This window comes from Daldinia loculata (assembly GCF_022478755.1).
Source record: "Daldinia loculata strain CBS 113971 unplaced genomic scaffold F4817scaffold_21, whole genome shotgun sequence".
Lineage (NCBI taxonomy): Eukaryota > Fungi > Ascomycota > Sordariomycetes > Xylariales > Hypoxylaceae > Daldinia > Daldinia loculata.
The window spans coordinates 325,557-349,067 of record NW_026054875.1 but is presented as its reverse complement, the minus strand read 5'-3'; the positions used below and the strand labels follow the sequence as shown (position 1 = coordinate 349,067).

General features: G+C 47.2%; 5 protein-coding genes across 5 annotated transcripts; 4 read left to right on the top strand and 1 right to left on the bottom strand.

Moving 5' to 3' along the window:
- Positions 1–252: 252 nt before the first annotated feature.
- F4817DRAFT_95193 (Argonaute siRNA chaperone complex subunit Arb1-domain-containing protein) lies at positions 253–3,008 on the bottom strand. The gene is made up of 5 exons (XM_049308085.1): positions 2,255–3,008; positions 2,134–2,200; positions 2,066–2,083; positions 1,727–2,008; positions 253–1,668 (listed from the first exon to the last, which is right to left on the bottom strand). The coding sequence occupies exons 1-5, from the start codon at positions 2,601–2,603 to the stop codon at positions 834–836; spliced, it is 1,551 nt and encodes a 516-aa protein (XP_049159619.1). The 5' UTR covers positions 2,604–3,008; the 3' UTR covers positions 253–833.
- A 1,377-nt stretch (positions 3,009–4,385) lies between these two features.
- F4817DRAFT_336229 (inositol polyphosphate multikinase) lies at positions 4,386–6,448 on the top strand. The gene is made up of 2 exons (XM_049303116.1): positions 4,386–4,988; positions 5,051–6,448. The coding sequence occupies exons 1-2, from the start codon at positions 4,888–4,890 to the stop codon at positions 6,174–6,176; spliced, it is 1,227 nt and encodes a 408-aa protein (XP_049159618.1). The 5' UTR covers positions 4,386–4,887; the 3' UTR covers positions 6,177–6,448.
- Positions 6,449–7,016: 568 nt separating this feature from the next.
- Positions 7,017–8,522, top strand: F4817DRAFT_315423 (Clp1-domain-containing protein; the record flags this gene model as incomplete). Its single annotated transcript, XM_049300536.1, has 3 exons — positions 7,017–7,052; positions 7,104–8,178; positions 8,236–8,522. 3 exons carry the CDS (start codon positions 7,017–7,019, stop codon positions 8,520–8,522), a joined length of 1,398 nt encoding a protein of 465 aa, XP_049159617.1.
- A 3,032-nt stretch (positions 8,523–11,554) lies between these two features.
- Positions 11,555–13,714, top strand: F4817DRAFT_95117 (putative isomerase YbhE). The gene is made up of 4 exons (XM_049308084.1): positions 11,555–12,209; positions 12,360–12,825; positions 12,900–13,007; positions 13,147–13,714. The coding sequence occupies exons 1-4, from the start codon at positions 11,635–11,637 to the stop codon at positions 13,393–13,395; spliced, it is 1,398 nt and encodes a 465-aa protein (XP_049159616.1). The 5' UTR covers positions 11,555–11,634; the 3' UTR covers positions 13,396–13,714.
- A 5,232-nt stretch (positions 13,715–18,946) lies between these two features.
- Positions 18,947–21,208, top strand: F4817DRAFT_358417 (uncharacterized protein; the record flags this gene model as incomplete). The annotated part of the gene is made up of 3 exons (XM_049306026.1): positions 18,947–19,321; positions 19,380–20,845; positions 20,947–21,208. 3 exons carry the CDS (start codon positions 18,947–18,949, stop codon positions 21,206–21,208), a joined length of 2,103 nt encoding a protein of 700 aa, XP_049159615.1.
- Positions 21,209–23,511: the final 2,303 nt, after the last annotated feature.

Here is a 23,511-nt window from a genome sequence, read left to right as displayed (position 1 = left end):
CTGCCAAGGTCTTGGGTGGGATGCTGGCTTTAGATCTCGTCCCCTAAATTGCTCCGTCCGGGGTCGATATTTCTCCTAACTACCTAAACTACCCTGATTCTTAGCCCTATCAACCTACCTAACCAAGCCTACTTATAAGATAGGCCACTCGCTATCAAATAAGTCGGTAGTCCTGTTGAACGCTCATTGTTAATATAGGCAAGCTACGAAGACCCCACGGTAGAGTAGGAAGGGGGCTACCACACCGCAGTGCGCGTATATTAGGGCGACGCGGAGGATAACACGCCCAGTTGGCGAAGAAAAGGCCAAGAAATAATAGCCAACCATCCCGGTTTTTTCAGGCAAGCTGTGCGGCGCGGACTCGCGCCAAGAGACACGGCGGCCTAAATTTTCCAATGCCACGATACGCTGTTGCGCGTTAGAGGCAACGGCGCCAAGAGCTCGCACACCATCGAGATCTAGGGCTTTTGAATACCTCTAGGTTTAGTAATTAGGGAGCAACCCCCAGCCAGTGCTTAACTTTCACGGGGCAAAAGTCTATCAAAGCAATATGCGGTCTAACAATTTCAAGTTAAGGCTGAGATCTCAGTTCAGGAATTCATTGCAATTCGTTTGCCTTGCGGCTGTCAGTCTACCGGGTATAGCAAATAGTACATTAGAGACTTCATAGTCTAGGCCTTCACTCTGCCCTATGTGCCACGATGAAAAACATCTCCGAGTAGCTCTTTAATCCGAGCCCACATAAAACTCCGTTCAAGCCTTTATCCGGTTTCTTATGCGCACTTGGCTCCTTCGACTGTTTCATTGAGCCCGATATCACGATCTCGTATCATCTAGTCGTCATCAGCTATGGCTTTCTCCTCAGCATTTGGGTTAGAGGCTGATGGAGGTGGGCGCGTGCTAGGAGCAGGGTCCTTCCAGTTCTCCATCAGGATCTGAGGTAAGAATAAGTCAAAAGAGACGCGAACGTCCTTGACCGCCTTGATGAAGCGTACACCAATGTTGAGCTCGCATACAATGGCCTTGACCTTCATTCCCTTGTCAAACTTGTCAAGTAAATCGTCTTCAAGCAAGTAATCTTCTGACTCTGCGCTAGTGAAGTCGACTTGATCCGGACGAGGTAAGTTATTGAAGCCGAAGTCGACGACGGAAGGCTTTAGAACAAGAATACCTGCCGGTTTTCCCTTGCCGGAGTGGCCAGCTTCCTCTAGCTGTTCCTTTACCATCACGATGTCTCGCTGGCGCGGCAGGATTATATCCACTACTTCGTAAGTCTCCTCCTTTGTATTAACAACATGAATAGTAGTAGGGTCGGAGTCCATAAGTCGCTTCTTGATTTTCTGGTCAAGTGCTGATGAGAAGACTGTAACGCGGAACGCAATCAACTTATCATAGTGATCAGGCACATCATGCTTGTCTACCTGTCGGTCGCAGAAAAGCGAGTGCGCAGCAGTATTGAAGGAACCCGGGAGTGAAAGAATAAGCTCGTGCACCATGCGTAATTCATAAGGTGCAGCGTCGCAGATTCGTCTAGCAGCCATGATATCAAAGGTGTATTCGGGGCAAACGTCGTGCATTAGAACATAGTTGAGGAAATTCTTGATGAGGCCCGCAGCTTGGAGATTAGCTGCCTCATCGTACATGTAGATGATTGGGACAATTCTAGATCTGATACTGCTGTTAGCTATCTCGTTGTTCTGAATCTAATTTCGCCCATATAACTCACAGGAAACATTTCACGATGCCCTCGAAGTCAACGAACCAATGCTCAGGCTCTAGAGGATCGTAGAAACGGGTACCACTACCGCCAATGAAGTCAGTTGCCGTCATCTGGCGAATCTCATCGGCGTCTGCCTCGGCAAGAGCCTCGCGGTCCTCGGCAAAGCCAGTGAACTGGCGTGGAGATGAGTCGATGCCCCCGAGCCACAAATATTTGTTGAAGAGCATAAGACGTTCGCTATCCATTCGGCGGCTAGCTCGGTATCTCTGGATGCATTCTTCTATACGGCTGTTATTGGTTAGTCATTAACGTCCCGTGTGGCTAAGTAACATTCGTGAATCATACTCAGAGAAGGAGCGTGACCTACGATAACGTTAGCATGATTCGTTTCGAGGTAGGATATGGACACTTACGCGTTATAGATTTCTTTCTTCTCCTTGGCAGCTTCGGCCGGTGTTATAGGAGTATCGGCATAGAATTCTAGACTAAATGTTAGACGAGACTTCGCCCTGCATAACCAAGCATAGAACCAACCTTCGAAGCCAGTAACATTTTTTCGAGCAGCAGCACCTTTCTTCTTAGGCTTCTTCTTCCTCTTCTTTTTCTTTTCCTCGGGTTCAATACCAAGCTGAACCCCTCCATCAATAGCATCGGAAGCCTCTTCTACGTTGGCGGAGTCTGCTTCACCTTCGGCACTAGGAGTGCTATTGGTAGCTTTTTGGTCACCGCCCGGCTCACTGGGCTCAGAGTTAGGCGATGACTCTGCGACATCTGCTCCAGCGGTTATTTCCTTGTCGCTGTGCGCGTCAGACTGACCGCTAGTTGGTTCGCTCAGGGACGTGGCCATGTTGGTATCGTTAGTATGCGGGGGTAAGTCGCACATTGCTACTACCCCTTCAGCTTATTTGATAGACGAATGACTAGGTAGGCAGATCTGTCATATTATGTCGTCAACAGCGATGAGCCGTAGCCGAATTCGTGTTAGTATTTGAAGAATCTGATGTTCTGGAAAAGTACGAAAAAGAGGGCAGTGACAATGCACTGAGATGAGGCTGAGATGCATAAGATGCACGGCTAGCGTGAGGCAGGTGTAAAGGGAGTAGCGTGCCTGCCAACGAAGCTGAAGTATGTGAATTGCCCTTTCCTTAGGTACCTACCTAGGTTACAAGAAATGGTACTAATGTTCTAAGCAAGAAATAATTTGGTTGCTGGCGCCTTAGGCAAGAACCTTATGGGAGAAATATTTAAGCCCAGGGCTGAGGTCTGACTTGCTGACCTAGGGTAACAGTATCTTGGTAAGTGAGAATAATAATAAGAAACGATGACTTCAGCAGGTTTCTTATTATCTGCATTTGGGTAAAAATTAGAATAGATAAAATTATCACACTGATCGCAATATCAGGCACGTGGTTGCTAAGTGAGATGCTATCCGTCATGCTTGAAGTAACACCTACACCGGCTTCAGCGCCTTGCAATGACAAACAACTTATGAAGGTATATTGACAGTTGACAGCTTGAGCAAACGCACGTTGTTTGTTATATTATATTGGTTGTCTGTAATAGTTTAATAATAGGTACCTGCGTAGTTTCAGGAGATGTGACATAGGATACCTGGGTAAGTACCGTTTGTCTATCTAACGAAGATATATTTTGTCGACGTTAAGACACTTACACAAAAAAGATGCATCGTCCCGAAATACTTCAGGTAGCATCCACTCCCATTTATAGCTAAAAATGTATGAATGGATGATCTCCATCATGCAGATTTCCTGCAGGAGGCCGTCTTACCTTTCCCTAGGATGCAGAGGGAAGAATATTAGAAGTTGACAGGTCTATTCGGTAATTTTGGAATAAACTACCCCTATTAAATTAGATCAACACTGCCCAGCCCTACTCTATATGTCTCCAACGACGAAGATATAAGGCATGGATACACCAACAAGATGCAGGTGATCTACTAACTGCAGCGACCTGGATGGAGGTTGGTCAAAATTGTCCTGCCGCCTTGAATGAGTCAAATGATGCGGCAAATAAACTTTCAAGGCAGATTTGTCGATACATTTTATGCGATATGTGGCTGAGCCAGTATGATTCTATCAATTTACGGCTACGAAGTAGTAAACGTAGTAAATTCGCATACCCTGCTGGAATCCGCCACAGAAAAAGGCGGGAATGCCGTGCCATCCGTCTCCTATGTGCATATCTCATAGTAGGGCAAAGCTGAGCATTAGCGCTTTTACTGGCTGGAGCTGGCTGGGGTTTAACGAATTGCCTTTACCACAGCTCGCATATACCTTGTTTGCCATCCTATATCTGCATGCTGCGGTTAAGGGGGCGTTACGCTAAGGTGCTAAGGGGGTTAAGGCAAGGCTTGTTGCGCAATGGTGCAACGCAACTCCCATTAATGGATGTACCTATGTATGTATGTCCTACATGTATTAACGTTTTCCCTCTTTTTGCAGTAGTCCAGCTTAAAGTTGAGCACTGCATACATTAGGTGCGTGCACAGGTGCGTATATGCACGTACGTACATTAATAAGTGCTGGGGTGGGTGTAGGTACCTGCACACCTGTACCTGATATTGTAGCAGGTACCTAACCTTAGGTACTAATCGAGATTTATTCCATAATTCTGGTTAGGTACGCGGTAGATAGGTAGCTGACGTAGGCGGGCGTGGACTTGATATTTCAGCAGACCCGTGTCGGCCTTTGACCTCGGCGGGACCCTTAAATTCTACAATTATGGCACTCTTGCGCTCAGATCATCCTTCTGGCTCCTTTGTGTCGCCTTGTCCCACATTGATATTAACCTTCCTGAATCTCTTACTTTTAGCAACCCCGTGAATCACTAGATTTCTGGCAACATACCTACCTCTTTTGAAACTCATGAGACAATGTAACATACACCCAATTACTACCCTCATTCAAGAACACTCATTCTCCCCCCTTTTCCACTAGAATTTATCAGTCAGGTGTTCGTTGAACCTGATCTATTCAACTGCAGCTTGCCAACCAATCAAACCCACTTTCCGTCTTCATTACTGGTCCTTTCACTACCTAACTTCCAGCCCTACCAAACATCTTGTCCCCGTCGCAATTTGGAGTATGCGGGACGAATAGGCTGGCCATTGACCATCATCAACGCTGCTACCGTCATATCTTAGGAAGATGCAAGTTATGCGAGACATCGGCAAGAATGCCGGGAGTAGAGAGCGGGAAATTCCAAAGAGAGACGACTTGAAAGATTATAATTATGCTGTCGCTGGACAGTCAGTATTGCGCTACTTTCCCGTCTGACTATTCTTTTATGCTAATCTAGTTGTGCTGGTAGTGCTGGAACCATGTGCGACGCAGACGGCGAACTATTCATCAAGCCATGTACAAAGTCCGAGGTCGAATTCTACGAATCGGCACACGCCCTCCATCCAGATTTCGCAGAGTTCATGCCCATGTACATAGGCACTCTATCATTGAATGAAGGAACTGACCAGGCTGCAATACATGCGCGAATACCAGACCTTGTCGAACATGCCGACATCCCTTTCTCTGTCAAGGAAGAAATCCAGTCACATTTACACCTTGACGACCGGAAACCTATACTCGAAGCGCCTGTCCAAAAGCAAATTATCTCTGAGAATATTACATGGGTTCCTAACAAGACGAGGAAGATTACGACGGATCAGGCAGTGGTGTTAGAAAATGCATCCTTCGGGTATAAAAAGCCAAATATTATGGACGCGAAGTTAGGAATTCGGCTATGGGCTGATGATGCACCCTTGGAAAAGAAGGAGAGATTTAATAAGATCGCCGAGGAGACTACTCACAAGAAATTCGGCTTTCGCGTTGCGGGAATGAGAGTTTATAAGGGATCCACAGACGAATCGGAATTAGATGAGGAAGGATTCAAGATTTATGACAAAGATTGGGGGAGACTTACGGTGAACGATGGCAACATAGTCGACTCGTTCAAAAAGTACATATTCAACGAGGCTGCCGGCATTGACCAAGATCTCGGCAAGATGATTGCTGGGCTATTCGCCCAGGACCTTCGGAAAGTGCAAGAAGTGCTTGAGAAAGAGGAGACTCGAATGTACTCTTCTAGTCTGCTTTTCGTATTCGAAGGTGACGGTGCAGCTCTACGAGAGGCCATCGAAGAGGCAAAGACTACTGCTGCTATACCAGAACACAAAAGAGGCACCTCACGAGCTCCAGTCGCAACCCTTAGGGTGGATAGCGGTATCGGTATAACCGAGGAGGATCTATACGAGCCCGATATGGCGGAAGACTTTGATGAGCTAGAGGACGATTCGGACGAGGAGTCAAGCTTTCCGCACATATACACCTTAAAGTTGATTGACTTTGCGCATGCAACATGGAAGCCTGGTCATGGGCCGGACGAAAATGTGTTGCTTGGAGTCAGGAGTCTTGCGGATATCTTCGAGGAGATGTCGGAGTGACACTTAGATGAGTTGTGACTTTGAAAGAGGAATAGAGAGGATCGCATAGATGACTCGGAAGCATTATTCAGCATCAGCATATTTCATTCAGGCATTGTATGGACGAATGAATGAAATAGAAAAGGTCCACCTGGCGTCTCGAGGGGAGATATCTGGAGTTTTGCCTCAAGATACCCATTACAATACTCTAGTTATATGTAGATAGAGTACCACTACTCAGGACTCACTTACGATTTGCAATGAAATTTAAGTCTCTCTTATTGATAGTAGAGTCAGATGTTGCCTTTTATATACTTAAGTGAGAAAACGGAACTACATATACATACTTATACCACTATAGGTGTCGTATCTTTATCTACATAGTTAGTTAACCTTGGTACTTAAGTACATGCCCATGTTATATTGTGAATTCCATCTGTTCCTTTCACTCAATCTTCACGTATATATCTAATTAAAAAGGAACAGTTGAATGGGAATTGGGCATGCTAGAGGTTTGAATTAGATATACATAACAGGTAGGTAGGTAGTGTTAATTCATTGGTTTAAGTGGTTTACCCCACGCCGACCTATGTACCTGTCAAGTACCTGCATAGGAGGTAGGTAACGTGCAGATGCCCCTCTTATGGAAACTGCAAGGAAGAAAGAAGCCAGAGGGCCCACTATATTTAAAGTTCGGCACGGTACGAAGTAGGTACCTAAGTAATCCGTACGGATCCGTAGCTCGGTACATAATGTTAGCTGTAAGCTTTTGATGTTGTGCTTCCAACCCTCTCTACCTTCCATCTAATACCAGTTTCTCTTCCTTAAGTGACCTCGGTTTACCAATAAGTCAACGCAAACATGTCAATACCAGGACTAGGAGAGATACCATCAGCCGTAAGCCACTCCAATCCAAGTCATTTCGAACAATTAGCTAATATCCAACAGGCAGCCCCGGTTATAACATCTTCCTCCGCCGCAGCACCGACTACAACAGAGATTCTCGAACCTTTCTGGGAGTATCGCTTCGAGGTCCCCCATGGTTCGACTCTAGACATGAAGTTAATCTCCGGTACCGCAGAGAAAGATGGCACCGAACTTGCCCCAAATACACCCTATACTTTCACCGCGACGAAGTCCAAGATAAATACCTGGCATGGATGTACACTCGAAATTTCCTCTCCCACCGGTAACTACGATGCCTACACCTCAGAGCTGACAGCAGAAGAGACCCCCATGGTTAGCTACCTAAATCTGCACTTCAAACTCGAGGCGCTTCGCACAGCTGCGGATAAGACAAGGCAGATGGGGCCGCGAATACTTGTCGTGGGACCGCCGAACGCGGGCAAGACAAGTTTAGTGAAGATGCTTACGGGATGGGCAACGCGCATGGGCCGCCAGCCCCTCGTGGTGAATACAGATTGTCGCGAGGGCATGCTTGCCCTGCCGGGATCGCTGAGCGCGGCTGTATTCGCGACCATTATTGATATCACAACGGACTGGGGAAACACACCGAGTAGCGGGCCAAGTGCTGTGCCGGTAAAACTGCCGCTGGTATACAATTACGGATTAGGACAACCTGAGGAAAATATGCGGCTTTATAAGAGGTTATTGAGTAGACTAGCTGTAACAGCGACCTCACGACTTACTGAGGATCCCGATGTAAAGACAGCAGGACTGCTGATTGACACCGGTGGGGTCAATGTTTCTAAGGGAGGCTATGATCATATAGCACATATAGTCGCTGAGTTCTCTGTCAATATTGTGCTCGTGATAGGTTCGGAACGTATCAGCAGCGAGATACAGAAGAAATTTGCTGGGCAGAAGACCAGTCTAGATGAACCAATCACCGTTGTTAGTCTAGATAAATCTGGTGGCGTTGTGGAAAGAGATACTGGATTCCTACAACAGGTTCATGAAGCAGCTATTAAGGAGTATTTCTTCGGTGATACGAATACTACGCTGAGTCCCTTTACGCAGCAAGTTGACTTCTCAGCCTTGTCGATCTGGAAAGTTAACCAAGGTATATATTCATTCCACATGGTTCACCTTAAGAGTAATTATACTAATGGAGAAATAGCATCTGCCTCAGCGACATTAGAAGACGACATATATAGCGACACGATGCTTGAGAAGATCGAGCCGTCGCTTATGATACAAAATTGCATCCTATCAGTTATCTACGCATCAGTCCACGACTCAGCGGATACTATCCGTGATTCCAACGTTATGGGCTACGTGTATGTGGCTGAGGTCGATGAGAAGCGACGGAAGCTCAAGGTTCTAGCCCCTGTCAGCGCCCGCTTAGGGGACAGGCCCCTTCTCTGGGGAAGTTGGCCTGAACCAATGGTCAGCTTACTAGGTTAGAGTTAAGGCTAAAACTTCTCGTTCCGTGGAGGTTTCAAATTATCACATCTCCATTACGTCTTCCTAATCTAGACACTCGACTGCTCATCGCGAGGCCCCTCAATTTACATGCGGAACACAGGATAGAAAGACAACATGATAATGAGAGAACAGGTCGTGTCGTGATAAAGCACACAAGCTACAGTCTAGCTGACAGGAGGTCAACGATGGGATGGGATGAAGTCATACTCGACGATTAAAGAATATATGCGTGTCTCCACATGATGCTATAGAGCATCGAAACGAAGGGCAACAAAATGCTCTAGCAGATGCGTCAGTAAATAAAGGCCAAAAGGGATCTTAAGGAGATGATCGACAAAAAAGAGAACAGTACTAGGACTAGAGTGAACGTCTCTACTATTATCAATCTGCTGGGCTCCGTTCTGGCACTATCAAGGTCACGGATTTCCCACCACGGGCTAATTGTGCGCCAAATTGGTTTCTAGATTCGGAGATAGTCTGGAAAAGAAAAGTTTTGGTTCAATATGGGCTAATACGTGCCCTCGAGCCTACGTTGATATTACTTTATTCCGATTGGCGCTTGTCTCGTTTTAAGGGAAGTGTTTGATATTAAACATCATATCATTAAGGGATGTATCGAGGGGCATCTGGGGACATACACGGTTGTCTTGTCTTGTTATTATACTAGGTATAAAGATTTATCCATTACCGTTAACTCTACCTGGGTAGTCACATCTTTTTACACACTACACTTAATAAATTCAGGGATGAATATTCAAAATAATGAATAGTATAGTTTAACTAGATGATTACCTTAATAACTTATGGTGTATACAGTCCTTTTGATACAACGATTACGAAATATCTTATGTTCACCGTTGTTTCCAACTATCAACAGCTATAGTATGCCATTGTCACTTTTTAACTCCTAAAAAGGGACGTGTTTGCATCGGCTACAGAGCCTAGGTTCGGTGTTAGATCAACATCCGAATTATCATCCCTTGAACGGGCAGCTTTCATAGTTTTAATTCACGGTAGCGAGACGACGCGGTATTAAGCTGCTAGCGCTGGAAGCAAAGCATTCCGGGTGAGGCTCTTTTAACCGCGTTTAGCCCCCTTTTCCTCCATCTTTCTGCTTTTGGCCACGAGGTGAGGTAACACTGTCAACCTCTCTCGTTTGGGAAGTAGTATATTGCGGGTTCCACGTCGGTGGTATCCGTTTATATGTACGTCGGCCTAAATGACATCCTGTAGGCTGGGTGTAATAATCGTTCGTGATAGGAACTCGGCGTGGGAGACGGTTCTCACGGCTGCATTATAGTGTCCCTGAAACGTAAATGTTACGCAGTGAGATTGAGTTATGTGACAGTAGAGGGAGATTTACGCCGAGGATGGCTATCGGCCATGTGGACTATTTCTTGGCAACGTCCTTTTAGACTTCTGATGCTGCCGTATTGGGCTTAATGGACGTAGCTAGGAGAGGGTTTTTGGTCTAAATGGGCGTTCTAACTTTTCTGTCGTAACTGTTTGGCGGAATTATATAGCTTAGTTTGGATATAGTCACACCGGTGGACTAGTCGTCCCCATGGTAGTTGATCAGATGAAAGCCAAGGTTCTTTTTTCTCTCCTCCTGCTAGGATCGTTATCCATGTTGTCGGCCGAGTTTCCAAGGTTAGCGGTCTGAGTGAACGAGAGTAGTACTTGGGTGCTAGGAATTTCGGAGACCGGGTCGACTCAGCCATCAGACAGACCGTAAGGCACTAGGTTAAAGCATTACGGAGAATAACATATATCTGGCGTAGGTAGGGTGAGTGGCATGCATGCCTTGGTTGATTGGTCTTCTAGTACCCATATCTGCAAGTAGTAAATGGTTCCTATCCTATTATGTCGTGAGTGTAGCCCTTCTTGTCCTTAGATTTCCAGGTCGGGCCATTGAAAAATAGCAAGCACCATTCCCGTCTCTTGGTGCTACGCTCGAGGTTACAGTTGTGACTATGTCGACTTTCTTGCAGTAGCCTCTCCCTGTGAGTGTCTTTGAGAGCAACGCAGGGGTAGTGTGCAGAGTAGTAGTCCATTCGACTTAGACACGCTTGACACGGCATAGCAAGCTACCTACTAAGATGACATTGAATATCCAATTGCGGGATGCCTAACATGGTACAAGCGCTAGTTAAACCTAGCAAGCAGGGCACAACCTGATTTGAAGCCTAAGGTCGCATTAGAACAGCTCAAGTGATCTCCGCGTTCGGGACTTAGCGATGCGACACGATTAATTGACTTTCAGGGCGATGACACCCTCCTAAGCTATCAGTTCCCTTCTACTCCGAGCGTAATAATATATCATTTTCCATGAAATAATCTACTTGTTGCAAGAGGGAGAGGAGGTTCCTCTCCGCCAACAATGATACTATTGTAATTAGGTGCTTATATATATAGTTATATATATATTAGTTAAAAGTCTACGGCTTTAAACCATCGTGCTGATCCTTCACATTGCCCCGGAAAGAGTTAAAGCTGAGACGACGGAGCATGATAGACATCAATGGGGAAGCCCTGTATCGACCCCGGCTTGACAAAGCCCTACCCCTGTCTGTCTCTACCGGAAAGCTTCAAAGTCCAGTTCATCTCACTAATAAACCGTCCCGTCTTTTCTCCACCTTTTACCTTTTCTCCTCCGCATTGCAACGCCATCTCCCGTGTGTCACCAGCCTAGATTCTTTACTCCAACTTCTTCGAGTTCGTTCATTGGACTTGGGCATGAAAGGAAGGGCTCGCTATGCTGTTGTCACAAGCCTCCTCCAATTTCTCTCCCCATACCCCTGCAGCAGACTAAAAAACTTGTCATCCTACATACAACCAGAGAACCATGATTCCATAACAAAAAGGTCCCATACTGTTGTGCTCTTCTACACCAGTGGCTTGGCCCTTGCGCCTATGTATTATACATCATAAATAATACGTGCATAATAGTCTCGGCTAGCCAATTTTTTCCGGATTTCATACAGTACCGGACCAGGGTAAACCGCAGGGTCCCTCCGGATAAACCCAACTTAGTTAAGGAGGCAGGGATACTGACGATGGGCGATTACCATTTGAGGTCAATAGATCTTGTATGCCTCCGAGGGGGAAGAGGATACAAGCTATGATGACAAACGGTGGGCAGATTGCGAGAGCCCGTAGCGTTGGCTTAATAGCCACCGCTGGCGTGGCTTTTCTGTTTGCCTTCTTCATCCTCGCCCATCAGTTGATTCAGACCAGTCAGTCGATCGACGAGTTGAAGCGTCCAACCATGTGGAAAGACATCTTCCCCGCAGGGCTACTATCCCTAGGATTAGCTGGCCAGGCATCCGCTACCCTCCTTTATGTGTCCTCCTATGCTGGTACCGTCACGACTTTACGTCTAACCCTGCCCGACGACGGCTCCGCCACCGCTGCTGCTACTACCCTTGAGAGTATCTCCAACTCGACGGGCTGTGGTCCGAATCCGTCATGGCTCTCACTCGACTACTCCAAAAACTTCCTCTTCTGTCTGGATGAGGGTTTCAACGGTCCCTACGGAGGCGTGACCACCTTCTTCACTAACGATGACGGGACGCTGACCACGCTGGACAAGCTTGATGTGATACAAGGGCCAGTTAGCATTGCTGAGTTCGGCGTTGGTGGGAGCGGACTTGCCATAGCACACTAGTAAGCCAACCTTCACCCAGCTTCTCCGCATGCGGCGAACTTGCTCGGTGGTTCGCAGTCCACTCCCTTTTCTTGGCTCTCTTTGCAATATCAAATCACGAGCATCATCTGAACAAAATCTTCTCATCGTCTCTGACCAATTCTATCTAGTTCTGGCTCTAGCGTCAGCGTCGTTGGCTTCAATGCCGAGGGCAATCTCACTCTAGTGCACAATGAGACTTATACGCTTGAGGGACCTGGTCCCAACCCCGAACGACAGGAGGCGCCTCATCCACACGAGTCGATCTTAGACCCTACCGCGTCGTACGTTCTGGTACCAGATCTAGGTGCCGACCTCGTCCGTATCTACCAGGCCGATGCTAGTACCCTCGGTTTGACACCTATCGCCCCTCTCACCGTACGGCCCGGGTCTGGGCCAAGGCACGGCGCGTTCACGGTAACGTCAGAGAAGACTTACTTCTACCTGGTCTCTGAACTCGGTAACACGATCACGGGGTATGAGGTCATATACAATGAAAATAAGACTCTCAGCTTGAACGAGTTATTCTTCATCCCTACGCACGGCGAAGAGAGGACGTTACCAGAAAAGACAGGTGCGGCTGAGATTCTCGTGTCGGTAAGTGTAACAACGAAGTCCTTGGCGTTGAATGCTACGGCCGTGATTTAAGACAATACTAACACGACATAAAGCCCGATGGAAAGTTCTTGATCGTATCATCTCGCTGGGAGGATTCGTTTAACATCACGAACTTCGATCCCAGTAACAGCACTGAGATCCCTTCAGACCCACTCATAACCGTGAGTATTTCAAAGTTGCCCACTGCCCCTCCCCTTTTTCGAAGGAAGTGCTTCCTAGGAGCCTACCTAGGATCTCCTAGTGCCCAAGGCTCATGGCTATACCCTTACGTTGAATTGTTGCTGACCCCGAACACTATAGTATTCGATTGACCGCGCAACTGGAAACTTGACGAAAGTGCAGGAATTCGCAGCTGGTGGTAGGGTACCCCGGCACTTCTCGATCAACGCGGATGGCAACTTAGCGGCTGTCTCACTACAGGGGGATGGCCGCGTCGTTGTGATCGATCGCGATGTCGAGACAGGGTTATTCAAGGATTATGTCGCGTATGCGGATATTGAAGGCGAAGTGACTGCGGCCATCTTCCGCGAGGATTATCATACAATCTAGGAGTGTTACGGAAAGGGTCCGGGCCTCATGATCGGATAGAGTAGACGTATAGATCTCGCACGACTTATAGAACAAGTGACTCTTTTCGTATACCGACCTCGCGTGGCAAGGCTCAGGGGCCAATATACGATGATACGAATAATAGCAATATCCGATGGAAAGCGGGTCAATTATAGTTCCCAGGTCATGTGGCTACCGCACCGAATAATACATATTTCAGCTGAATCTCTCTAGATCCTCTAGAGCCTCATTCGCGAATTCAAAGGAATTGGAGCATGTGGTGTGGGCTCATGCGGGGGTTTCAACGGGCTTATACAATATAAATTGAGAGGAGTCAATAGTAGGGTGCGGGGGTAGGTGGATTTTAATATAGACACGTAAGTAAGCTCTCTGGAGTTTGGTAAGCTAAGATGGGGAGAGCCTAGGTGTACGTAGGTCAATATATGAGGTTGCCACCGGTGAGATTGCCTCGGATGACAAAAATAGCAACCCCGTGAACATGCCTTGGGGTATACATGGCTAGTCTAGCTGGGAATGGGGTAGATGCTGTAGAAAAGGATCACCGCGGAGCTAACAACAGGGTGGGCATTCTATTTGGTAGGAAGATTAATATGCACTATATATGGAAAATTTTTGATCAGGGGCGAAGTTGTTGACGTGGACTCATAAGTTGTATCGTCGACCTCGTCGTAGCCTCTTTAGGGCGGGAAGATGACGAAGACGGGGATGCTTGGCAGACCGTTTTGGAGTAGGATACGGGAAATCGACAAGAATGGAAAAGGTATGACAGATGTGTTCGAATACTTACGTAGCATACGCTAACATGGAGTAAATTATTCTCTTGATGGCAGAACTAGGAAAACTCGGAACCGCTTATTAGATTAGGTAACATGGTATACGTGCATCCTCGATGACTTACAGCTCCGACTAAGGGGTAGTGACCTGGTCACACATCAGGATGGCAGACTGCGGCGCTTGACAGGTACTAGTACCAAGAAGCGAGATATGTAGGTCCATAGCGCAGCCGCTGCTACGTAGTTGAATTCGACAGGGCAGTATCACAAATAATAGCAGAAGTAGTAGTAGCAGGTAGTTAGATGAGATTACTAGATACGGTTGGTGCGCGGAATACCATTTCGGGTCAGGTGAGTAAGGTCTCGACGGGTTCACCTGGCTAGACTCTTCCGTCTAGATTTCGATCGTGTGTTTTCCGACGGAGGAGAATTTTGTTGAACGTCAAGCATGATACCGACGTTGCACTCGTTTAGTAGTCTCCCCCAAAGCGCACGGCCTTTCGTCAAATTTCTTGCGCGGCTTCTTTGCAGATGTCGGGGGCGGTAACTGTCACGATCAGTTCCTAGTTTTTTTTTCTTCGCGCCAGCGACGAAGGAATTCGTTCGCGAAGCTGGTTGGTCGAGCCGAGACAGCCGTACCCGTGGTACGTAGCCTCATAGGTAAGCTGGCCCTGGAGACAGGGTCTATCTGTAGGTACTCCATGTTTGAAAAATTAGGTAGTTAATTTGCCCTGTGGGATCTGGGGAGCAGCAAGGCAGGCATGGGCTAGCGAGAGTCTGAGCGTGCCTAGCAGATGCACAGAAGATCATGTTACTCGATCTTCGAAGGTTGCCTTAGTACATTGGGTGTATGTAGCTCTTCTACGGTGCCATGGCAGTACTATAGAATGATGTGGTCATCTCTTTGCGTTGAAGAGGATAGATACCTATGCTTATCTATTTTGGAATTACCTGGTACGGAACAACTCCGACCGGTTGGGCTTGTTTAGTAAACTCACGATGGTGAAGAGTACATACTGAAGTTTTGATGAGCATTTGGGGTAGTTTGTAAACGAAATCTCGCCATAGGCTGGCGATGATATGAGTGTAATCAAATTCCCACCCCGCTAGATTAGAACATATCTTGGCATTGAATACATCACATAAATACAAGATATGAGAAAGTAAAGTAGGTAGTATAACTACCTCAGATAACTACCTATACATACAAGCATAGTAACTCTGGCTATTCGCGGGCCAGGGCTATGGGAGTAATAGCGGAGCTTGGAACAAACGGCCTCTAAATTTCTCAATTATCAAAGCTGGATTGTTCTAGCCTCGTGACTATATTTCGATCTTTGTCAGTCTGATTGACCGTTATGAGCGAGGTAAGCCGTTAGTTTTAATACGACTCTACCCTGACTACGAAATAACTAGACGTCACTCTGGCGACGTCCCGTGTTAGTTAATACTAATTATTACTTATATGTATGATATTGCTATTTCTCAAAGCGCTAGGGACGTTAGCCCTTCTAGAAGTCATGAAGGCTTAACTTGGAAGAAAGAGGATAAGTGCCGGGAGGATGAAACCACATAATAGCATTATTAAAGCTAGCAATTTTAATTTTCAAGCTACATTTCTCCCCACTGTCCGTCTTTTCAGCCCAGCCCGCGGGAGAAGCCGTTTGCGTTTGAGAAATCCTTCCCCCGCAGAAATGATCTACAGACGGTTTAGGACGATGCTAAGCCCGGTCCGAACTTATAAGTAAAGATTAAGTGTAAGGATATCTTTCTATGCGGCGTGCGGTTGGCGCAAGGCCGCCCGCGTTTTCAGCACATCTAGCACTATCACTTAGTATTCGGCCCGTTGGACGGATATGATCATGCAAGATGCAAGCTGCTGTCAACGCCAACAGCCGACGAGGCAGCAGTTATTACCTAGTCCTCCCACGCACTAAGGCTTGGTAAGTATTGGGAGGGATAGCTGGACGACCTAGCAGAGATGTTGTGGGGTAGGTAGGCAGGCATACGGGTATCCAAACACCATATGTGATAAGTTTCAGTTTGATCAATCTGGTTGACCTGGGGGAAAAAACCGGGCTCATTTCACGAGTCTTCCAGAATATTGCTAGATCTTCACGCCCGCTGTAGTAATCCGCAGTCTGCCTGAAGGGACCGGTCCACAGTTTAGATGAACCCGTCCTGTTGCAAACCCAAAGAGGCAAACCCTGAATGATTTCTCGGTCAGCCTCTTAGTTGCCCGTGCGTACCATAGTAGAGGGTGAGTGAAGCATTGCCCGGTAGCGAGAATTGATCGTCTCGTTCCTCCTACGCTAGCGGAGCGACAACGAGCAAGTACAGTACCTAGGTCGGCCGTAAAAGAGCACAACAGGATTCCAGAAAGGAAGGTCAGCCACCTTCGTAAATAGAGATAGTCATCCGCTTTTATATTGATGTAGTAGAAGAACTGGCTCTCGTGACTCAAGCGAGACGCCGTAAGCAAATCGGTTCGGGCCGCTAAATGACAACCAAGACCCTTGGTCAACTTTGATATATAGGATTTGGAGTATTCTTCACGTGTGCGTAGGAAACTTATTAAGCTAGCGCGCCGAGGAGCTGACGGGGTAGTTTGACTATAGCAATAGCATCCAATGACGGGTCGCGTATGGCATGAAGAGGTATGTATGGTCATTTCGGTGGTTAGCCTGTTCTTATACGAGTTGGAAACCCATAGTTGGGTATATTACATGTCGTTATAGCAAGATATAATGCAGTATAGTAGGCTATAAGACGTATGTATGGGTTGTATTTCGGGGATATCAGTATCTAAGTGTTTGAAGCTATAATGCTTTCTTCGACTAGTTACCTAGGTTGAGTACTAGTTACCTAGGTTGAGTACTAGTTACCTAGGTTGAGTAAATGTAGTTGTCCTGTATTGTTATGCACACATCTTAATACCTAATAATAGGCTTAGTGTACATCATTAATAATGAATAAAGGGTATTCCGGACAGAGATATAGTTGTTATATCTAAAGTGACACCGTAAATCAGGACGTATATCACATAATCATGATGAGGGGGTGAGTTTTGGCTGTACGTAGGGTTATCTGCATGGCCCATGTGCTATGTACAACCGGGCAGATTGAAGATGGGGTTGACATGGATTACCTAGCTACCTAATAATGGTAACAGGTTACAATTCTTTAATATCTACGGAATACGGTTAGAAGAAGCTAAGGGTCCAAGCTAAGTTATGTTTATACATAACTAACCAAAAGGCATAATTTATCTGCATTTAGATGTCCATAGGAAATTACATAGGACCTTGAGAAGACCGACGGATATGCGATTCTAAAAGATGCCGGCTTCATGTTGCTCATTTATGTCTTCAAACTTGAAAACAGGCGCTTATACCTAAGCACCTTAGGCTACGTAGGGATATATCATACCCACGCGTATGGATATACTTATACTTGATGTAGGTTAGGTAAGGTATCTATCTCCTTAATTAGGGCTACTAGTGTTAGCCGAATTGCTATGTAGTATCTAGGTATCGTCACCCCTCTGGATTGTATGTTATGGAGGTATCAGAGTATAGTGACCTAGTGTAATGTAAACACTCTTAATTTCCTATGTCGGATACATAGTGTTATAGCTGTATGAGCACGTTCATGTGGTAGAGATACGTACTTGTTAATTCACATTCTCTAAATCGTCCCCATGGAAATTTTCATGTTCCCTTTCATCCGACCCCTGCCACCCCAGATCTTCCCCAAAAACCGTACCCTTAAGTATTTTGTAACTATTCCTACAAGTCATTTTCCCTATGCTACAAGAAATCTATGCCTATTTCAGTTCATCGAGGTCACTGCACCTTAAGTCCAAGCCGAAGGACCCCTCGGAATACGGGTATTTGTACGTATTCTGGTAGACTATTTACGACCCTGGCTTAAGTGCGAAATCATGCTATGGCATCCTAGAAGAAGCGGGGATTTTGAGAATCTACCTACCGCAGAAGTATTTGCAGTCCCGAATTCCGTTGACATCAGCGCTTCGGCTATGCCAGCTATTGCTCGTATGAAGAGGCTCCATCCTATTTAGTCCGTATGGGGTTGGCATACTACATATGTAGCATGATGCTCAATGTCAGCTGTACATAACATACCGCTATGGACAGCCCGTTTGCACGGAAGATGGAATTGAACGGTCAACTTTGTGTACAGTATTGTACCGCGAGCTTCCAGAAGATGGGCTCCAATCAGGGGTTAGGTGAAAGGGCGCGAATACTACCCTTGCCCTATTGGTAAGTACATACCAATGCTATGCTGTACCCTTACCTAAACCACGATGGGAAGCAATTTTCTGGGGTTTTATTTTTTTGGCTGGCCTACACTCTACATACCATGTACGCTGGACCCTCTAGGCGGACTGGGATTCTTACTAGGGGCTCAACGGTTCTGCGCCGCTTCTGCAGGTGTGTACCATGTGGAGGAGACACCACTGTCAAATCCTCCATCTTTCCCGTCATAAAATATGATAAGCTCGCTGCCCCGTGCCTTGCAGACCCGTATACCCTCTCCCGTCATTTTTGTCCGAATCCTATTCCTCTGTACGGCGTCTTGGGTAAGTAAATACTTCCTTACCGAAGTCGTATGCTTCTCTAGGTCCCCGGTTACACGACTTCATACGAAAAGGTAACAGCATCGTCTAATACTTAAGCGAGACTGCTTGTCGTTGACTATACCGGAGAGGTGCCGGTGACCTGTTGGCTCGAAAGATGTCGCCGTCGTCGACGGGTGATTCGCCTCTTTCCGCCGGCGCAGCGAGCAATTCGGGGCGGCCTTTTCCCTTACCCTCGAGAGAGACATTCTCTATTGAGGTTCCCTCGCCGCAGCTTAACCCGGCCACCAACGGCTCAGCGCTAAAGTCTCCGACGGCCGTCAACAAGGCCCAGCGCACTGCAAGTTTCAGCCGGGAAGGAATATTAGGTTCGGCACAAAAAGCTCGGAACCTTTCTCAAACGTCTGAGATCCGTACTGAGCAAATCACCAATGGCATGTCGAAAGCATCTAGCGACGAAGGGGGAAACCCGCTAAAGAGGCGGAATACGGATGCGACTGTTGACTACCCTCGGAGACGAGCCACCATCGCGGTAGGTTAGATGGTATTAAAGGTTATTTAGGTGAGATTCTAATTAAAGTAAATCATAGTGCGAGGTTTGCCGTTCTCGGAAATCAAGATGTGACGGCACGAAACCAAAATGTAAGCTTTGTACGGAACTCGGGGCTGAGTGTATATATCGAGAGCCCGGGATCAAGCTTGACGCCGGCGACAAGCTCATTCTCGAGCGACTGAATCGAATCGAGAGCCTTCTTCAAATCAACCTGACAAACGGTCACCCGAACGCAATGCAGATCACCCACGATTCCCCGCCCATAAGTAACGGGACTGCTCTTAGCGGCGATAATGTCATGATTCAAAACTCATCCGGTAACTTTGTCTCTATTATACCGAGCGGTGGCTTAGGTACTTGGACAAGTCATCCCCAAGGTACTAACATCTCTACGATGCCTAAAGTTCACACCAACGCTGCGCTTCACCTGCTTCAATGGCCATTGATTCGGGATCTGATCGGACGACCGTACGACCCGCAGATTATTCTACAGCTCGAGATGGCTCGGGAGCCACTACATTCCTTGGCTAAGACGCCCTGTGTCGATTTATCAAATACTAATGCTTACATCGAAGCCTACTTCGAGAGAGTGAACGTATGGTATGCCTGCGTTAATCCTTTTACTTGGAGGAGCCATTATCGTACGGCGTTATCGACTGGATTTCGCGAAGGTCCAGAGAGCTGCATCGTGCTACTAGTACTTTCACTCGGCCAGGCAAGCTTGCGAGGTAGTATATCCAGGATTGTGCCTCAGGAGGACCCTCCGGGCCTGCAATACTTTACGGCTGCATGGTCACTCTTACCCGGCATGATGACTGCGAATAGCGTTCTGGCTGCTCAGTGTCATTTATTAGCCGCTGCTTATCTTTTCTACTTGGTACGGCCGCTGGAAGCGTGGAACTTGCTATGCACGGTGAGCAGCAAACTACAACTATTACTTATGACCCCGACTCGCGTACCGGAAGACCAAAGAGAACTCTTAGAACGAATTTACTGGAACGCTCTCCTTTTCGAAAGCGACCTTCTCGCGGAATTAGATTTACCTCATTCCGGAGTAGTTCAATTTGAGGAAAACGTTGGACTTCCCGGTGGATTTCAAGGAGAAGAATCCGAAGCAGTCGGTCGAGATGATCTCTGGTATTTCTTAGCTGAAATCGCCCTAAGAAGGCTCCTCAATCGAGTTAGCCAACTCATTTATTCCAAGGATTCCATGGCTTCAACTACGAGTCTAGAGCCTGTCGTCGCGGAGCTGGACTTTCAGCTTACGCAATGGTACGAAAGTCTCCCTTTGGCCCTTCAATTCCCGTTCACCCGTACGACTCTACCGGACCCGGTGCAAACGGTGCTACGATTACGTTTCTTTGCTTGCCGAACCATTATCTACCGTCCGTATATCTTGGCGGTGCTGGATAACGAACAGGCCGTATTAGACCCCTCAGTACGGGATAGCTGTCACAAGTGCCTCGAAGCCTCAATCAGGCAATTGGAGCACATATCTGCACAGTAAGTAGAATTCCCCTTTTATGATTGGACAATCTCCCTAGCCTCATGCTCTTATTCCCGGCTCTTCATATTCTTGACCCAATCTAACGATTTGACCGTAGTCACGCCGGCCATATGCCCTACCTCTGGCAGGGCGCTCTCTCTATCGTTTCGCAGACATTACTGGTTATGGGGGCTACCATGTCACCGTCTCTGTCTAACATACTATTAACACTCGTACCTCACCGTGAAGTCATAGATCAAATCATCAATGACGTAATTATGGACATCGAGAGGATGGCAATACTGGCGCCCAGCTTGAGTTTGGCTGCCGAGATCATCAAAGAGGCCGAGGTCCGCAGGCGAACATTCCTGAATGGTTGATAAACGGTCGAGCATGACGCAGTGTGCCAGTCCTGATGAGCATGTTATGATGGGTATGGCCGGTCCGAATGCTTTAGAGGTCACGACGATCGGATGTTATAGTCTGCATGCGAGCGTTAACTTTTACGATGTCATATCTACCCGCTGCCTGGGCCGGCCGGTTCGCGTATCTAGGAACGAGTGCAGGTACTTGCAGAGATTCCCGTTCAGCATTCTCGGCTATGCTCGAAATGTCTTGTCTCTATTGCACGAGGACTTCTCCCGGGGCATGCAAGCTGCGATACGACGCCCAATTAGGGAGGTTATGGTAACTAACTTGGTGCGACTAGCCACCGGATTCCTTTTCAGCCTTGTCGGGTCCCTAGGGATCAAGTCCCTCCGTGGCTGATTTCTTAGATGATTGACGAGCCCCTAGGAACAAGGCCGTTGAAAAAGGGCCTAGGGCGGCCAAAGTAGTAGACTGCAGCGCTTTGGCAGCACTGCGGTGCCCTGGGGTTGCATCCTGGGGGTGGACTGGTCCAGCGTGGTTGGCGGGGAAAACTCTTGGGTCTGGGCGATGGCTGGATGGCTGGGCTTTGCGGTCCGGATTCCCGATAACCCTGCTCACATACCTGTTCACATAATTTCCCCATCACCGAATATGCGATGGTGAAGGGTCGGATTCTACAACCGTCGCCAAATCTTTCGTGTTTCTAGAGTTGGAGAAATGTCCATGGACGTTTTCCTATACGTTGTATCTCGATCTGAGGACATGCGCGGCTATTCTCATCTTCCTATACTACCTTACCTTACCCTACTTAACACCCTACTACTATCCAGAACGGCATCATGAGTGCCGATGAAGTCATCGGCAAGGAGGAGGATCTTGAATCGAAGAAGACATAGCCAGCTGGCTGGCCCTTCCAACCCCCAACTCCCAGCCCCCCTAGCATCTCACATCCTTACATTGTATACCTATCCTTTAACTACTTACACTTGGTTGCAGCATGTATGTTTCTTGGTTGAGCATAACCAATGTGTACTATTCAACTCCCCAGCGGATGCAGTCTTGAAAGTGTTGTTCGGCGCTATCGGCGTTATTTCCAAGCGTCTTGGTCTACAGAGGCTGCATCGTCATCATGGTTAATTCAAAGGCAGGAATATGTAGCGGGAGATTATATCTCGCAGAGTGGCTCATACTTGATGGCGGGAGTTTACGAGGCAAATGACAAAAATTAATGAGTCGAGACAACCACGTCGTCATCTATACCCAATCGATTTTCAGATATATATAATATGAATACCTACTTCTATTTATACACTTACCCACTTGCTCGCCTTTATAGATATCGCGTGCTATTTTGAGAGATCTAACACACCTTATCGGACAGAGGGTACTCGTCATCTAGCACGTGGGAAGACATAAGCGAGATGCAATTGAGCGGCTTCATTAAGTACAGGTTAGGAGGTACCTAGGGTAGTCCAGATGTTTAACATATAAATGCCATCCCGGCATGTCATGTCAGCCACCACTATCTGCCAGGCTCACTTACATACATGCACTTTCTAGGAGGCTTTCGTTCCGCTAACAAGAAGCATTAGGTACATGGGGGGGGGGGCTCTAGAACAGGGAAGCATACTTCAAGAAATAGGTAAAATATAATAAGAATAAAGGATATAATAAGAATAAAGGAAGGAATAAAAATAAACAAATACCTAACCCCCCCCGATCCCGTGATGTCGAGGCCCTTTGCGGGGCTCCGCATTTGCCTACTTGCATGTGCCTTTCATGCACACCTACCTATATAATCTCCCTAACCTATAGGCCTCCAATTCCGGACCCTCCCCCGTTTCCCCTCCCCGGGAATTTGCCATACCGAAGCCTGTCATAGGGTAGACAGCCCAGCCTAGCCCACCTACCTACCTACCTGCCTGCGGTATTTCGCTGTCAGCAGGGAACGGGGACGGAGAAGGATTCGAACGAGAAAAATCGCGGTGTGCGACAACCAAGGGCACCGCAGCTCCTTCGGAGATTTCTTTCCTCTTTCATAGGTACGCGGGACTGCGGGTTTAGCGGCAGGCCCTGCCAGGAACCACCCCCTCCCCGGTCCGTCGGCCGTCCTCGAATAGGGTACCTAGGTGGCTTTGCCGGCATCCAGCTTGGCAGTTGGGCTACATACATACATAACATACCTACCTACACTAATGTAGGTTTCTACATACATAGTACATTAGTAAACTTGTAGGCGTCCATAAAGTATCTAGCACGGATATACTGTGATGAACTAGGAAGGAAAAAGAAGTAGGGGTGCAGAGACAAGCTA

Excerpts from the sequence above, each read along its gene's own strand:
- F4817DRAFT_95193 (XM_049308085.1), bottom strand. The coding sequence starts at position 2,603 with ATGTGCGACTTACCCCCGCATACTAACGATACCAACATGGCCACGTCC. Across the intron at positions 2,201-2,254 it reads AAATGTTACTGGCTTCGAAG|AATTCTATGCCGATACTCCT; the intron begins GTTGGTTCTATG and ends CATTTAGTCTAG. Across the intron at positions 1,669-1,726 it reads GGCATCGTGAAATGTTTCCT|ATCTAGAATTGTCCCAATCA; the intron begins GTGAGTTATATG and ends CAGCAGTATCAG.
- F4817DRAFT_336229 (XM_049303116.1), top strand. The coding sequence starts at position 4,888 with ATGCAAGTTATGCGAGACATCGGCAAGAATGCCGGGAGTAGAGAGCGG. Across the intron at positions 4,989-5,050 it reads AATTATGCTGTCGCTGGACA|TGCTGGAACCATGTGCGACG; the intron begins GTCAGTATTGCG and ends TTGTGCTGGTAG.
- F4817DRAFT_95117 (XM_049308084.1), top strand. The coding sequence starts at position 11,635 with ATGCCTCCGAGGGGGAAGAGGATACAAGCTATGATGACAAACGGTGGG. Across the intron at positions 12,210-12,359 it reads GGACTTGCCATAGCACACTA|TTCTGGCTCTAGCGTCAGCG; the intron begins GTAAGCCAACCT and ends AATTCTATCTAG. Across the intron at positions 13,008-13,146 it reads CTTCAGACCCACTCATAACC|TATTCGATTGACCGCGCAAC; the intron begins GTGAGTATTTCA and ends CGAACACTATAG.